Below are 16,863 nucleotides of genomic sequence, written 5' to 3' on the forward strand. Positions count from 1 at the left end.
GCCAAGTGTCTGAACTTTGAACACATGATTATGGGATGTTGCAATTGTTGTAGACATGTACCATAGTTACTTTGCGATGACTATTTGTAAGTCACTTTTTTCAGCATCTTCAAACAGTCACTAAACAAATGCTCACCAATATCCATCACAGCGATGTTGAAATATTGACAGAGGCAACTTGTTAAAAGTATATGTATTAGGAACCATAGTTTATTGATGAAATGGATGACAAAATTAATGATTTTTATTTTGGCCAGGCAAATTTTATTCACACCATGCTATCCTGATGCTAGATAATTTTTTTAGTATTATTGTTGTTATTGCTATGTGTTAAGTGGTATCTATGAATTTGACAGGCGCAAAGGATTAGGATGCCTTAAGCTGCAGTTCAAAAGATTTATTGCTCATATTTATACTCAAGACTCTAGCCAACTATAGTTCAGTACAAATTGGTGCCAGTTAAGGGTCAATGGAATTCAAGAGAGGCTGGGCTTGGACCTTTTGTGGCAACATAAAGACTCTGGCTCATCATACAATTAACCTGCTCTGTAGCTCTGCTTGCTCCTCTACATCATTTCACATTTTTAATAAACTATTCTATGTATATTTTGGGGGGAAATTGCCACATTGGGAGGGCCTTTGCACATCTTGCACCAATTGCCTTCTTTCCTGGATCAGGCGGCTCTGCTCACAGTCATTTATGCCCTCCAAATTGGACTACTGTAATGTAATGTACATGAGGGTACCCTTGAAGAATATCTGGAATCTTCAACTGCTGCAGAATGCAGTGTCACAGGCAGTTTATATTTACTTATAGAAACCTCTGCTCCACAAGCTGTTTGATTGCCAATCTGCCTTTGAGTCCAATTCAAGATGCTGGTTTTAACGTTTAAAGTCCTTCATGAAATAGGACCTGATATCTGAAGAACTGCCTTTAGATCAGCGGTCCCCAACATTTCTGGCATAACCACCCTGGCATTGGGGGGGGGGGAATAGTTCCCTGTGAGTGGAAGGCAGGTGTGTATGAGTGTGCACAGCTCCATTTGTGTGAGAAGCAGGAAAGGGAGTTTTGCTGCAAGCACAAGTGGCCACTGCTTGCTTGAGGGGAGCTTCAAACGCAAGTGCAAGCGCCCCCCATTTGCGTGGCCAGGTTCTACACATGCCTGATGGTTGGGGACCCCTCCTTTAGGTGATTACATCAGCCAATCCCATTCAATCTGAGAAGACATACTACCAATACTATCTTCTAGAGTGTTACATTTGATGGGTACCAGGAGGCAGGCCTTTGTTGTATGACATTTGCCTTAAGGAACGTTCTTTTCAAGCCCCTGAAGTCATGTTAACTCCATCTCTGCTATTTTGGAAGTTTCATAAGACTTTGTTATATTATCAAGCTTGGGGGTCTCAGCAAGCTGAAAACTTTTTTAGACAACTTCTCCATGATTGATATTTTGATCATTTTGTGTGGTTTGCATAATTTAAAGTTTTTATAGTATTTTCTTTTTAAATCTTTAAAAATATTTTTATGGTCGCTTTATATAGCTGTGATTTTATTGGATTGCTGTATGCTGTCTAGAATCATTTTTAGTGAGATGAGCAGCTGTATAAGTGTGATAAATAAATAGGTTGGGTATTAAGCACTGGGACATCAGAAGAGTTAATTTTTGTTTATTTACACTTTCAGGCTGCTTTAAAATATTGGAAAGTCAGAAGAATAAAGGAACTCTAAAAGTAATACTGCAAAATATTCTTTAATCTGAAGGCTCAGTAGAGCCATCATGAGCGATGTTACAATTGTGAAAGAAGGCTGGGTTCAAAAAAGAGGTAAGTATTAATTGAAATATATATATAATAGAAAACATTTAAATATCAATTATTCTCATAAGTGAGTATATATTCTCACTATATACAGGGTAGTGTATTATATATTATACCTTAGATTCTTTAATGTTATATAATGTGTTAATATAAATAGTCAACTGACTATTTAGAATCATCATTTTTGATAAGCCCATTAATATGTAGACAAGTATGTAGATTGCTGCTAGTATAAGTGATATAAAAATTATGAACCAGTGATTTCAAATTTGAAATAAATTAGAATATAATAAAAAATGTTTATAGAGAATGGAGAAGAATCCATAATATACATTTTATAATTATTGTAAAGGTTATTTTATTTATCCCTTGATTAAATACCTTGTCTATTATTAATTTCTGCAGATTAGGCATTTGACTTCAACAAATAAACTATAGGCTAGAGTGGCATATAATATATAGGTTTAATGCTTTTTATATAATTCATGTATCTTGATATTATCGAAATAGTATGAAGAGTTATGTTAAAACAAAAGAGTTATGTTAATTCCTATTAATCAATTTCTTATAGAGTTAACCAATGATGTTTTTTGTCTAGTTTTTAAAATGATTTTAGTAATAGTGACAGAACCACATATTATAATTATACCATAGCTATAATTATAATTATGTAATACATAAAATACATGGAGAATTTCCAGATTCAAATTTATCTTAAATCACCCTCTTAGAAGATATTAGAGAAATGAAAAGATAAAAAGTATTAGTTTTAATTTTGATATTAAGAAAAGAAAGTAAAAGTTTAAATCTGAAATTCATCTAGGCCCCAGATATGACTAATGAAAGATTCTATGAAAAATTCTAATAGAAATTGTAGATGGGAATACATGAATGAAATGCTAGATCTGAATTTAGAAAATTCACTTCTCAAAGAGAAAAATGGAGGAAAAAATCCCAAAAGGGTTTTTCAATACATGGACACTCTTGCTTTGATGAATGCTTGGGAGACTACAAATCCTGAATAAAGGGACTATATGTTCTTTTCTGTAAGACATAGTAGATATTCAATAATTGATATCTCCTAGGTTTTTAAGACTCTCACATCATTTATTAAGGAACTGGAAATTCTGTCCATGACATATGTGGACCAAATCCAATTTTGAAAAGAAAAATTGCTTTTCAAATAGAGGGTGAATAACAGTCTGTAAAGAAGTCATATTCCAGAAATATAAAAAACAAAATGTTTCTTCAACATAAATACAACATCAAGAATATCAGAGACTAGGAAGATCAGGAATATTGGAGATATGTAATAGTGATATGAGAGTAATTCTTATAATGTTTGCATCGCAATTGGATTGGGGGGGGGGGGGGGAAGAAGAATTAGAAAATTTCACAAAACTAATCTAAAACCAGTATTGGGAGAACTAAATAGAGTTAAACAACAATTAATGGAAATAGAAGAGCTCCAAATATATATATATATATCAAATATACTCATCATAAGAATGCAAAATAACTGAGGATTATTAAGGAGCATTTTAGTTTGTTTTGGGGGAAATGGACACAGCGTCACAACTGAGATCCACACCCAATAGCCAGTGCTGGATGCTGAATTTTCTCCAGATAAAGGAGGAAGCATGAAATCTATCCCTCTGATATTCAGATGGCTATTTCCCATGAGTTAACAGCAAAAATGGAAGTTTCTCCATGGAGGTGGAGCTAGCATCCAGACATGGGTTGACCTTTGTCTGGATGGTATCTCCACCTCCTGAGAAAAGGCGTCTCAGGTGAGAACCAATACCCTTTTTGTTGTTTACTTACTAGTTGATTGGCTGGAAGGAATGGGGAATCTATCTAGGTTCACTGCTATGATACAGCCAATGTGGACACAACCACATTTGGATATGATTATTTTTAGCCTGAGAGAGACTTGTTTTACAACAGATAAATATTTCTCTTGGTGGTTTTCCTTTTTTGGATGGGATAATTTAAAAGAAGAATTAAAGACTTAAATATGTGGATTAGTTGGTGAAAAGTTCAATAAGGAATGACAAGAAAGTTAAAAACTGATGAAGGGGAAGTTTACTTTACAAAAAGATTAATTTTTTAATGAAGCTATATTACAAAAATCCTAACTGAATTAATACTCAAACTTTCCATGGGAACACATTTGCTATATATTAAACATTGTTGATAATTGAGTTGATTTACAAAATAAAAAATTGAAGTAACCCGAGTAGATTGAATATTTGGTTGTAACCATGGAAACACAGATGTGCATGCCTGCAATTATAGTTTTAAAAACTAGAGAAAGTTTGTGTTTATCTTCAATTTAACAGTTTGGTTTCAAATAATGATGTATAAGGCAGGAAGAATAGAGTGTAGAAGAGGTTCCTTAGAACAATTGTTAGGGAAGGAAGATAAAGTGATAAAGCAATTTCTTTAAGCTTACTACACATAGTGTTTGATGAATTGGGATCTAAATTGACTCAGTCACTTGAAAACCTATTCAGTCTTTGAAAAAACAAAACAAATGGAAGGCTTGATAAAATGAAAGGTGGAAAATGTCTGGAGATATAAAGTAAGTTAAGGATAAGATGGACATTTTAAAAAGTAAATGGAGAATTGGAGAGAAAAATGAATAGTGTGGCTGCAAACTCAAAAGGAATTCAGTTTGAGATTTAAAGCTATCCTACGGAATTCAGATGAAAATATAGAGGAAAAATTATACCAGCATTGACCAGTTTTTTGGACTGTGAAGATGAGGATACTGAGGCAAGAGAGATTCATAAGGTACATGGGATGTTCTGTGCATTTTGTAAGGCTAAAAATGCAAGGGATCAAGTTTTCTAACAGCATTTCAAAACATGATTAAAGAGTGATACTGTAGATATAATTATCCTAAAAGATAATTTGTATACTTGGGGACTTCCTCCAGGATGGTATGTTGAATGGTGGGGAGTGGTTTCTCTTGCAGACAAACAGCTGATTATGCCTCCAAAGCTAGCTATTTGGCGGCTCTCTTCCCAGACTTGAATGGGAGCAACTAGGAATTACCCAAGACAACCCTTGGGTGATTGTCAATCAGAATAGAGTTGGAAGGGACCGTGGAGGTGGTCTTGTCCAATTCCCTGCTCAAGCAGGACACCCTATACCATTTCAGACAGGTGTGTACCTGCTGGGAAGAGGGATCTTGATGATCACAATTTTTGGTAGGACCAATCGGAAGGTTGGGTCTTCCATCTTTTTCTTTCAACTGTAGTTATCTTTAAGTACTCTGGTTTTAACTATTCATTTTAAAGTTTTCCTTCTTTTTTGATTTATATTTTTACTAATTGACTGGTAAAAATGATTGAATGTTGACTTATCCTACAACCCTTTGCTGGATTTTAACACAAACATTTTTTCCTGTTTATTTTGGAGTTTTAAATCACTTTCATTTTTGCTGTAGAGAAGTCAACTTTAAAATATTCAGTTAAAACAAAAATGTGCTTAAAGGGAAGATTCACTGTCAGATAGTGAAAGTCATCTGATTTCATTTACATTTATACTGCATTTTTACTGTTTACTAGTTTTTTAAAAGCTCTGGTCTTAATTTTCTTAAATTCTGGTGGGGAATTTCCTTTTTTTCTAACTCCTTTTTATTGTGGGAAATTTTATCTTAATTTTTCTCTCTGTTCTTTTTTTTTTACGGTACATTTACTTCTCTTGTCCTTGAGAGTTAAACTTTATGCTTTTGCCATGAAAGCTACCAAAGAGTTTTGGACTATAATAAAATGTAAATAACAATAAATCAAAGATTTTGAATACTATACATTGCATGTTCTTTACAATGTCTTTAGGAGGTCTTTGAAAAAATGCTTTTTAACTTACAAACTCTAATTGAAATCTTGGATAAAGTTTATCAATGGTTTTAAATCAGCCCCAAGATGATACCCAGATACAAAGAACAATAGCTGAATTAAACTTGCAATCAAATATTAAGTGAGAATATTTGATCCTGGAGAGATCAGATATGAGGATTGTGATGATTTGTGAGAGAGAAGAAACGATTGTAGATTTTCCATGCGTTAAATACAATAATAGGCTGTTAACAAAGGTTAATCCAGGTTCCATATGTATTATTTATAATTATTTTTGTGTTTTTATAGTTTTAATTGTTGTGATAATTATCCACTGTCCAGGGTCAATTGGATTGAGATGGGCGATTATAGAAATTTATTAAATAAATAAATATGCATGCAGATCAGACTGAAGAAGATGAAGGACAGCAATAAATTCATAGTCTATGTAGCAATGAAACAGCTGGTGTAATATTTTTGGATGCAGAGAAATCTTTGGGAATTTGGATTGGACATTCTGACTAGAGCGCATAAATGAAATTAATCCAGAAGAAGAATTGGGTGAATAGCATATACTAATGGCAAATAGCAATGATTAAAGCAAATGAAATACTCTGTTTTTAATAAGTAAAGGTACAAGGCAAGGATCCAATTTTCCAGAGGAGGGGGAGGGAGTGGTCACATGTGGGTTTTCTCTTAGCCTGATTGGTCCAAAGACTGAGAGCAAAGCTTTAAATACTGGTGCCTTCCAATTCTGGCCCAGATTCTCTCAGTCTTTGGTCCAAACACTGATGGAGAAATACTTAGGTAGGATTTATTGTTGTTGCAATCTGGTTTCTATTTGGCTTAATTGGGCACTTGAAAGATTTTTACTAAATTCCAAATTGTGCAGCTGCGGCCCCAAGGGACAGTTATCTGCCTTGGGCGGTTGGGGAGGGCCCTGTGGGGAGTTCTGCCTCCCCCCTGCGGGCCTGGAGCCTCAGCCCTATCCCCGGGGATGCGGGGGTGCCAGCTCCTTTATCGGCGGCTGCAATGGCAGCTGCGCGGGCCATAAAGCCTCGAACAGCAGCAGTGGCGCCACGAGGCGTCTCCTAGCTGTTCGCGGAGCCGACGATCATCGGATCGGCTTCCGCGTTTTCTCCTTGGTATTCCCTGGCTGCGAGTGGCCTCTGGGGGAGGGAGTGCGAGCCTGAGTGCCGCGTGGCCTCCCCCGTCCTCTCTGGAAGCGGCGTGGGTGTCTGAGAGCTCGGCTGAACTGCTGGAGGCTTGATTCGGCCGCTGGGCTGGTGCGGAGGTGTCCGGCGGCCATTTCTGTTGCCGCCACGTGCGTGAGGAGCGCGCTTCGATCTGTGGCTGCTCAGGCCTTATTTCCCTTAGTGTGCTGAAGGCTTCGGTTCCGGTGGGGCCTACAGAGCCTTGAAGCCCTCGTTCCAGCGTCGGACACGTGAGTAGGCATGGACGAGGGGCCTGGAATCCCCCAGGGCCAGGAGGTGGGCCTGATCGGAGGTGGAGAAGGCCTAGGGCAGGGGATGGATCAGGGTATTCCCCCCCCCAGGTTCTGTGACTGCTCAACGCCCATCTAGGTCCTCCACTAGGGAGGAGGCCAGGAGGCACAGGGCAATTGAGAAAACTTTTGCAAGGGCTGAAAGACAGGCCAGGTCTACTAGGCCTTCATCCCGGGATAGATCCAGGTCCACTCTGGGTCCTCTTTCAGCACGCTCTTCTCCTAGGGGATTTAGCCCTTACTCTTCCCCCTCGGTCTCTCCGGATAGGCCTCATTCCTATTCCAGAAGGAGAAGATCTCCCCCTCCTTTCCCTTCTAGGGATCCCTTGGAGGGTACGTCTAGGGGGCCCTGTCCCTCACGCAGGTTGGCTCCGCAAGGGCCTAGCTCTGCCTTTGGTGATGTAGAGGATTTGGAGAACCTCCCTGAGGGTCTTAAAAGGCTTATTTCTGCAGCCATTTCAAGAGGTGTTGCCCAGCGGGACAAGGGTTCCTTTTCTTCCAGGCATGGGGGACTTGGCAGGGCCTAGTGTCGTGCTTCCTCTCCTTCCATGGTGAGCGAAGCTTCGTTATTGGGGGGGGGGAGAACCTCCAGGACATGGGCTTCTCGGATGATGAGAATGCAGGCCTTTCAGATGAGCCCTCGTCTAAGGGCCTCTTTGTTCCAGCCCTGTTCAAAATCCTTTTGGATAAGGCGAGGCAGACCACTAAGGTTGGAATGGGGGACCCCTCGGTGCCCCCGCCTAGAGACCCTGACATGGCCAGGTTCTCCGCCACAGCCACAAACAAGGAGGAGATTCCGGCTCCTCCCCTATTTTTAGAGGTCTTGACCAATCAATGGGCTCGCCCCTCCAATTTCTCTACTACTGGGAGTAATGACCGCCAGCATTATAACGTGGAGCAGACCTTTACTAAGGCCATTCAGCTGCCTGCCATTGACACCCCGGTGGCCACCCTTGTTTCCTCCTCTCTGGTGGTTTCGGGCGATGCGGCGGATAAGATGAAGCCAGAGGATAAACGTACAGAGCTTACCTTGCGGAAGAATTTAAATGCCACAGCATGGGCTATCAAGTCCGCAGCCTCGGCCTCCTACTTTAACCACGCCACTGTCATGTGGCTTAAGAAGCTCCAGGAGCGCATTCCCATCCACGAGACGAGCGGCTCCACCAAGATCTCTTTAAGATCATGGCGGCTTGCCAGTTATCTGCTGATGCGATCCTGGACACGGTCAAGTTTGCTTCCAGTGCCTTGGCCACCTCTGTCACCTCTTGTAGGCTTCTTTGGCTGTGCCACTGGCAGATGGATAACAAGGCAAAGTGGGATTTGGCGGCAGCCCCTTTCAAGGGGCCCAATCTTTTCGGGGAGGCCCTCGTCCCCATCCTGGTAGAGGACAAGGACAAGAAGAAGATCCTTCCTTCTAATGCTAAGAAGCCCAAGGCTAAGTCTCGCCCTTTCCGTAGACAAAGGTATAGGGCGGCAGATTACGGCTATAACCAGCCTTTTTCTTCTTTCCCACCTGATAGACAGTTCTCCGGGTCGTCCTTTCAGCACAGGAATCGTTTCCAGGGCCATTCCAGGAGGCCCTTTCGTGGTGGAGGCGGCCGTCCCTACCGCAGGGGGAAGTGACTCAAACCCGAGTCGTCCCATCGGCGGCCGCCTCTCCCTCTATGCGGATCATTGGGACGAGATTACTTCGGATGCTTGGGTCTGAGCCACGGTTCGTCACGGTCTCAGGTTAGAATTTCTCTCCACTCCTCCGAACCTCTTCCGGTCGTTCCCTCCGTCTTGGAGCCGGGAGCGCCGCCGCCTGATGGATCAGGCGATTGCCCACCTCCTTGACATTTGGGCAGTGGAGGCAGTTCCTCTAGGGGAATGGGGCCGGGGCCACTACTCCAATCTATTCGTGGTTCCGAAGAGCACGGGGGGCTGGAGGGCGATTGTAGACCTCAAGCGCCTGAACAGGTTTCTGGTGTACAGGCGCTTCAAAATGTCCTCCCTCAAATCTATCCTTCAGGGCATCAGGAAGGGGGACTTCCTGGCCTCCGTGGATCTCACGGAGGCCTATCTTCGCATTCCTATTCTGCCCACTCACCGCAGGTTCTTCAGGTTCTCACATGGGTCCCGCCACTACCAGTACAGGGCTCTTCCCTTCGGGCTGGCCTCTGCTCCCTGGACCTACACGAAGGTTCTGGCGGCCCTGGCGGCTCACCTACGCTCCGTTCTGGTGCGGCTCCAGTGTTATTTGGACGATGTCTTGGTTCAGGCGGGGTCTCTTCCTCAGGCCATCTCGGACCTTCTGCTCACCATTCGGAGCCTTCAGAGCCTGGGCTTTTCGGTGAACTTCGCCAAAAGCCATCTTTCCCCCTCCACACGTATCCTCCACCTGGGGACGGTTATAGACTCCATGTCAGGGGTGGTGAGCCTGTCTCAGGAACGTCAAAACAGCCTTCGTCACCTGGCAGAAAACGTTCGCGGAAGGCGGTTCGCTTCCATCCTCTCTCTGTCACAGTTATTGGGCAAGATGGTCTCTTGCATCGAGATCGTCCCATGGGCCAGGCTTCATCTCCGGCCTCTCCAGTGGGAGCTCATCCCCTTTCAGAGGGGGCGATTGAGCAACTCTCTTCGGACCCTCCGTCTCCCAGCGGAGGTCTGGGCCTCTCTGGTGTGGTGGCTTTCCCCAGCCATTCAGCAGGGCTGCTGCTTCTGGGAGCCGGACAGGGTGACCATCACCACAGACGCAAGTCTGTTCGGGTGGGATGCCCTGGTGGGTTCTCGGATGGTTCAGGGCAGGTGGACGGCCTTGGACCTCCGACACAACATAAATTGGCTGGAGCTGAAAGCCGCGTGCCTGGTTCTGCGTCACTTTCAGTCCTCGGTGGGGGGACGTCATGTGCTCCTACTGACAGACAATGTGGCCACCAAGGTGCACATAAATCGTCAAGGGGGGACCACTCGTGGGCCCTTTGGCTGGAGGCTCTGCGGCTGGGCACCTAGGCGGAGAGACACCTACAGTCCTTGGTGTCGGAGCACATCTCCGGGCTTTCTAATGTCCAGGCGGATTGGCTGAGTCGGGCGACTCTGGACAACGGCGAGTGGCAGCTCCACCCGTCGCTATTTCGGAGGATCTGTCAGAAGTTCGGGATCCCTCTGGTGGATCTGTTTGCGTTGCCTGCGAACTCCCAACTTCCCCAGTTTTTCACCCGTTTCCAGTCCAGGTCGGCAGAGGGCACGGACACCCTCAGGAGCCGGTGGACCACGGGCCTTCTTTATGCTTTCCCTCCCATTCCCCTCATCCCGGGGACCGTCAGGAAGGTGGTGGCAGAGGGGGCCCTGGTCATTGTCGTGGCCCCTTACTCGCCCAGGAGGCCCTGGTTCGCGGACCTGGTCCAGCTGTCGGTGACACCTCCGTGGATGATTCCCCGGGGGGAGGTGGTCTTGCAGCAGGGGGCCCTGGTTCACCCGGAGCCCCAGTGGCTTCATCTGACCATCTGGCTCTTGAACGGCAGCTTCTGAGGGAGGCTCATCTGTTCTCCGGGGTCATTCATACCATTGAGGCGTCCCGACGTCCGTCGACGACCCGCATTTATAATTCCACCTGGATGGCCTTTGTCCGGTGGTGCTCGCCTAGGGGCATTTCTCCCAATAGGGCCACCGTTCCTAATGTCTTGGATTTCCTTCAGAAAGGTCTTGAGGACGAGCTTTCACAGAATACTTTGCGCCGCCAGGTGGCAGCTCTGTCTTCGATCCTGGGGTGGGGGGTGGGGTCTTCTTCCCTTTCCCAGGTTCCCCTGATCAAACGTTTCCTGAAGGGGGTGGCTAATCTCAGACCTCCCCCCATCCACAGGTTCCCCACGCGGGATCTTCCCCTGGTGCTCAAGGCTTTGACGGGGGCCCCTTTCGAGCCTCTCCAGTCTGTTCATTTACGTTTCTTGTAGCTGAAAGTGGCCTTCTTGGTGGCGGTTACATCTGCCCGATGTATTTCAGAGCTGGGTGCCCTGTCTTCCAGGGACGACCTTTGTCACTTTCACCAGGACAGGATGGTGCTTCGCCTTGACCCGGAATTCGTCCCGAAGGTGAATACCCCCTTTCATAGGGCTCAGGAGATTGTCCTGCCCGACTTTTGCCCGGGTCCATCCAATGACAGGGAACGACTCTGGCATCGGTTGGATGTCCGCCGTGCTCTGCGGATCTACTTCCGGCGGACCGAGGGGCTCCGTAGGCCGGAGGCCTTGTTTGTTTCCTTCCAGCCGGGGACGCTGGGGTCGAGGGTGTCTTCGGCTACCATTGGCCGTTGGCTGCGTCAGGCCATTGTGGAGGCTTATGGGGCTTCGGGTCGGCCAGCCCTGTTGGGGATTGCGGCCCATTCTACTAGGAGTGCCGCGACCACGGCAGCGTGGGCCACGAGGGCCCCATTTGAGGACATCTGTTGTACGGCCACTTGGGCTTCTCCGACTTCTTTCATCCGGCATTATTGCCTGGAGGCCTTCGCGTCTGCGGACACGTCCTTTGGTCGGAGAGTCTTGCAGGGGGTGGCGGCTGAGGCTCCCCTTGGGCCCTAGTGATTCTTGTTCTCCTTCCCTGGGACTTTAGCTTGGGTATGTCCCACATGTGACCACTCCCTCCCCCTCCTCTGGAAAAAGAATGTGGGTCTTACCTGAACGTCTCTTTTCAGAGTGGGGGAGGGAGTGGTCACGACTCGCCCTGAGTTGTGTTCCGTTGGGGCCAACGGGAGGGCCCGGGTGTTTTCCCGGGGTTTGTTTGTGGTTGTTTTTTTGTTTTTTCAGTTGTACCATTCGGCTTCGAGAATCTGGGCCAGGATTGGAAGGCACCAGTATTTAAAGCTTTGCTCTCAGTCTTTGGACCAATCAGGCTAAGAGAAAACCCACATGTGACCACTCCCTCCCCCACTCTGAAAAGAGACGTTCAGGTAAGACCAACATTCTTTCTGCTTAATAAAAATGATATCTAATTTCTGAAGAACATTTTGTAGAAAAAGAGACTGGCTATGAGATTACAAAAGATCCAGTAAAGTACTTTTAGGACTTTATTTGACATGATGTAACAAAAAACATTTTAGAACAATTATAATAAATTATGGAAATGAATAAATGATCTTGAAATATGGAAAAAAGCTTACAGGTCTGGCAAAGTAAATTAATAGATTCGTATAGAGCGGGAAAACAGATTCACAATCTGACTTAAAAGAGAGCTGGCTCTACATTTCCTAAGTTACATTATATTATCAAACAAGCTGTCAATCATGGATAACAAAATAGATACAATATCTGAATATCAGAAAATCAGTTATAGAGGATTTTGCTTGGCTAATGGATTTCAGAGGTATTTGGAGTACAAAGGAACAAAAGAGGACAAGAATTTGAAGGGATACTTAAAAATGTGGAATGTTCTACAAATAAATTCAGCATTAACATCATGATCAAAGGCTTTCTCCCGTGCGCTGCTTGGAGAATCCAAGCGTGGGTTAACTTCTGTCTGGTTGCCTAGAGACTGAGAAGAAAGCTTTGGCCACGCCTCCTGTGCTCGACCTCCTCAGTTCTTTCTTCTCAGTCGAGGCTAGCAGACGTGAGCCAAATCTTTCTTCAGATTAGGCAATTAGTCATCAGTTTATTCCCATCTTGAATTCTCCAAACAAGGCAGAGCGGTCACAGGCAAACTTAAAGGGATTGGGTAGAGCAGCCCAGCCGCCATGCCGCTGTCGGAGCCTCTCAAATCCAGGCATTGGCCCCTCGAAAGCCGGTGGCATACCTTAAACGTTTGGAGGGTGCTCCATTGACATATCAAGAGGACAGCTTACTTCTGAAGGTTGGAATTGCTTTTCATTTCCTTCCAGTTGGCCTCCATGGGCAAAAAAGTATCCTTCTCTACCATCAGTTGCTGTTTGAGGGCTTGCATACTGATGGCCTACGAGCACCAAGCTCGTCCCGTCCAAAGACATATTACAGCTCACTCAACTCGCAGCGCAACGACGTCATTGGCCTGGGCCACTCAGGCCTCTGTTGAGATTTGCAGAGCAGCTACCTGGGCTTCACCATCGCCATTTATCAAGAACTACAAATTGGACTTATTTGCCTCGGCGGAGGCGTCCTTTGGTTGACGAGTGCTCGAAAGGGTTCATTCCTTGGATGCGGACCAGTTGGCTGCCCACCCTTGAACAGCTAAGCTTGGGTATATCCCATGCTTGGATTCTCCAAGTAGCACACAAGAGAAAGACTGTTGGTCCTACCTTATTGGTTGTTCTCTATGTGCTGCAGGAGAATCCAACCCACCCTGTGTTCACTAGATCCAGGGTGTGGCTAGCATCATCAAGTTTCCAGTCTTTGAGTCTATGCCTTGGTTGAAAGAACTGAGGAGGCATGGCCAAAGCTTTCTTCTTGGTCTCTAGGCAACCAGACAGAAGTAAAGTCATGCTTGGATTCTCCCGCAGAGCACAGAAAACAACTGTTCAGGACCAACAGTCTTTTTACTTCATGGATAACTACAGTTAGAAAGCTTTCATTTTGTATGCTAATATGCTACATCCAAATTCAGAAAACAGATTAAACACAGCAAGAATTGCTCAATGAAGGTAGGAATTTAGCATGATTAATGTATGTATAAATTTATAGAAGAATAAAAAGTTATCTTAAAGAGAAGTGACCTTAAAAGAGAGAATAGAATTTGAAATGCTTGTAGAGAACCAAGATAATTTATTAGCATGGATTAACGAATTATTACTAAAATTGCACAAGAGGGGGGAATACATTAAAAATATATTATAAAGAGGATGCAAAATTTCAAAGAATAACCCTGGGAACAATAGAAAATGCTGTAAAAAATGGAAAAATCCATTCCAAGATATAATCTGAAATAAAATAGTTATAAAATGTTTTAGAGATAAGAGTGTGTAACTCCATTAATTGTCTTCAAGATGGACAAATTATATAATGAATATTAGAAACAGTAAAGAAGAAACATTCTATCACATGTGATGGTCATGCAAAAATACTCAAAAATATTGGAAGGATCATAGTAATCATTGCATTTTTCAGAAAATTACCACTCAGCTTTCCATTCTCTGCATCCATGCTCAGATATCATGATCAATGATACTGAAAGCCACTGAGAGATCAAGTAGGACCAGGATGGATGCAAGACCCTTATTCTGATCCTGTCTGACCCTGTCAAGATTCCAGTCATGCCAAGCACAATCAATTCTGCTTTAGCAATAAATCCTCGTCTTAAATCTGTCTAAAAGGAATTTGTATGATCAACTTCTTCCAGACCTTCAGAAGCTGCAAACTGACTACCACCTTCACAAAATGTTACTTAAATATTGAATGTTGGAGAATGGATTAAAATTATGAATTAAGATTATCCAGGACTGGTTTCTTGAAGTGGGGATGGGCCACTGCCTCTTTGAGGATCAGTGGGATCACACCCTCTTTTGCATCACTCCTCCTGTCCAACTACACCAATTCATTCTTCATTCATGGAAATATTCAAGTATAATTAACCTGAAGTTGGATTCAGTTATAATAGAAAGAATTTAGAAAAAAACTTAATCTTTTCCATTATATATTTCTGTGGTTTAAGACTAATTTGTTGTTTGTTAAACATAGAAAAATCATGCCATGTTAATTCTTAAGTACAAAAGAAACAAACCTACTTGAATAGTGAAGAAGAAATGGTTTATGCTGGAAATATGTATTTCAGTTTTTCAAATTGGTTAAGCCTTTTTCCTGTAAAATTGACTTCTTTTTAAATTAAAATGTATGTTTTAAATTGAAAATTAAATTAAAATCTACTTTGTGAAATTGGGAACTAACTTAAATATCCCACCACTTATTTGGTTCACTACTCATTTGTCTTATCTTTTTCTCTTGTTACATTTCTTGCTTCTATTTTCTGTCATGGCATTACCCTTACTGATTAAAGAAGATGAAGACTTTTCTGCCTTGTTTTTTCATTCTTAATTGGGAAGTGAAAGGACCTTTAATAATTTTGTTGTATCATTTGTTGAAAATAACTGAACGATACCATGGTTTACTTTTCTAGTATTGTGTGAGTAGTTCCTCTGTTATGGAGAACTCTGTTCAGGAAACTGTACTTTCAGTTGTCATTCAGTGCTTGAATTATTCACTATTTATCTGCTAGGAAATAGAAAAGGAACATGTTGCCATTATCTTTCTTATCAAAGATCAAATATTGCTTATCCTAAGAAAACAGGTAAATTAATAAATTTTATTTAGTAAATATATTTATTTTAAAATAAGAAATTGATTACATTTATTATTGTATATTTGATTTATTTGTAATTCACTGAGAATTTTTGTTAACTATGTTAACTTTTGTTAACTATTATATTGCTATGATGTCATAATTAGGCTTGAGTTTGAAGCATTTTTAATGTTTGCCTTAATTATAATTAGGGTTAGGGTTATGAATAGCCAGCCAGTTCACCAGCACAAAACTGCAGCTCTTTTTACTACCCTGCACTCTTCCAGCCCAGCTATGCACAGCTGACCTTTGTCATTTTCTGCTGCTGATTAGGCATGCCCGGTATGACCCTATACAAGACAATTATTGGCCATGCCAGGCCTTCTTCTTGAGGTTAGGTGTGTTGTTCTTCAACTTGCAAGAAGGCTGAGTGTGATTTAGAGAAAGCAAACACAGGCTTCTTGCAAGGTTTTGGAAGACCTTAGAAGCTTTTGTAGCTTCACAAGAAGAGTGCACATGTTTTGGAGAACAACAGGAGAAAGAAGACAACAGAGATTGGAAATAATTCGTCTTTTTTGAAGAACTATATTCCAAACTTAAAATTGACAGGGAATGTCTGAAAACATAAAAAGACACAGCTCTTAAAGAATTTAGTAAAAAACATGGACATTTGTGAAGGAAAACTATAATCATTCAAGATATCAAAGAATAAGAGAGATAAAAAAATAAAATTGGATACATGTCAGACCCAGACAGGCTGATAGCCCAGAATTACCAGAAGTTAAAAGAGGAATTAGTGAAATCACTATTGAATATAATGAATGAAATCAAGGAGATAAAAACAATGTCAAAAACAGAAATAAGCATTCATAACACAAAGAAAGGAAAGCCGTGAGCAAAAAAATAAATCTCAGTCACATAAACCAATTTCATTATAGAATGTTATTTGTAAATATATTAGCTATGTAAAAGGAAGTTCATTCCCAAATTATCAGAAACGTTATATTCCAAAGATGACATGGAGAATAGTGGAATTACTGTACTTACAAATACACTAAGTATATCAATATTATGAATAAGGGAGCTGTAATATTTTAGCTGAGGAAAAAGCTTTGACTAGATATTTCTGTAAAATGAATCTTGGAGAAGGATCCCAGAGAGCATATGTCAGCAACAAACAACAAAGATACAGTGAATGGAACACACTGCAAACTTCTCAGTATGAAAGACACAACATTCTTTCCTTTACTATTTGTAATCTCTTTGGAAGTCACAGCAAGTAAGATCCCCAAAGATAAACAAATAACTGGAATAAAGTTAAGGAGAGGGATACAAAATGAAATACTATGCAGACAATATAATATTAACATAATATTAATTATGCAACCAAAGCTCCATATGATTGTTGATATAAATAATCAAAGACTTTGGCTGCCTTTTCAGAAAGAAAATTAATGAAAAGCTAAGATAATAACAAGGCAT

General features: G+C 42.4%; 1 protein-coding gene across 3 annotated transcripts in view; it reads left to right on the forward strand.

Annotated features, from left to right (window-relative positions):
- Positions 1–16,863, forward strand: part of AKT3 (AKT serine/threonine kinase 3) — a 163,745-nt gene that overhangs the window by 13,486 nt on the left and 133,396 nt on the right. For all 3 annotated transcript variants that reach the window (XR_015696982.1, XR_015696983.1, XM_087718033.1), the window contains exon 2: positions 1,685–1,824. Coding sequence is in view for 1 of the 3 variants with exons in the window: in XM_087718033.1 (XP_087574159.1) it covers positions 1,779–1,824 (46 nt within the window). In the remaining 2 variants the exon portion in view is untranslated. The remainder of the gene's footprint in view (positions 1–1,684; positions 1,825–16,863) is intronic.

The sequence above is a fragment of the Thamnophis sirtalis genome, unplaced genomic scaffold (assembly GCF_051295495.1).
Source record: "Thamnophis sirtalis isolate CommonGarterSnake01/CBP01778 unplaced genomic scaffold, rThaSir2_p1.2 scaffold_6, whole genome shotgun sequence".
Taxonomy (NCBI): Eukaryota; Metazoa; Chordata; class Lepidosauria; order Squamata; family Natricidae; genus Thamnophis; species Thamnophis sirtalis.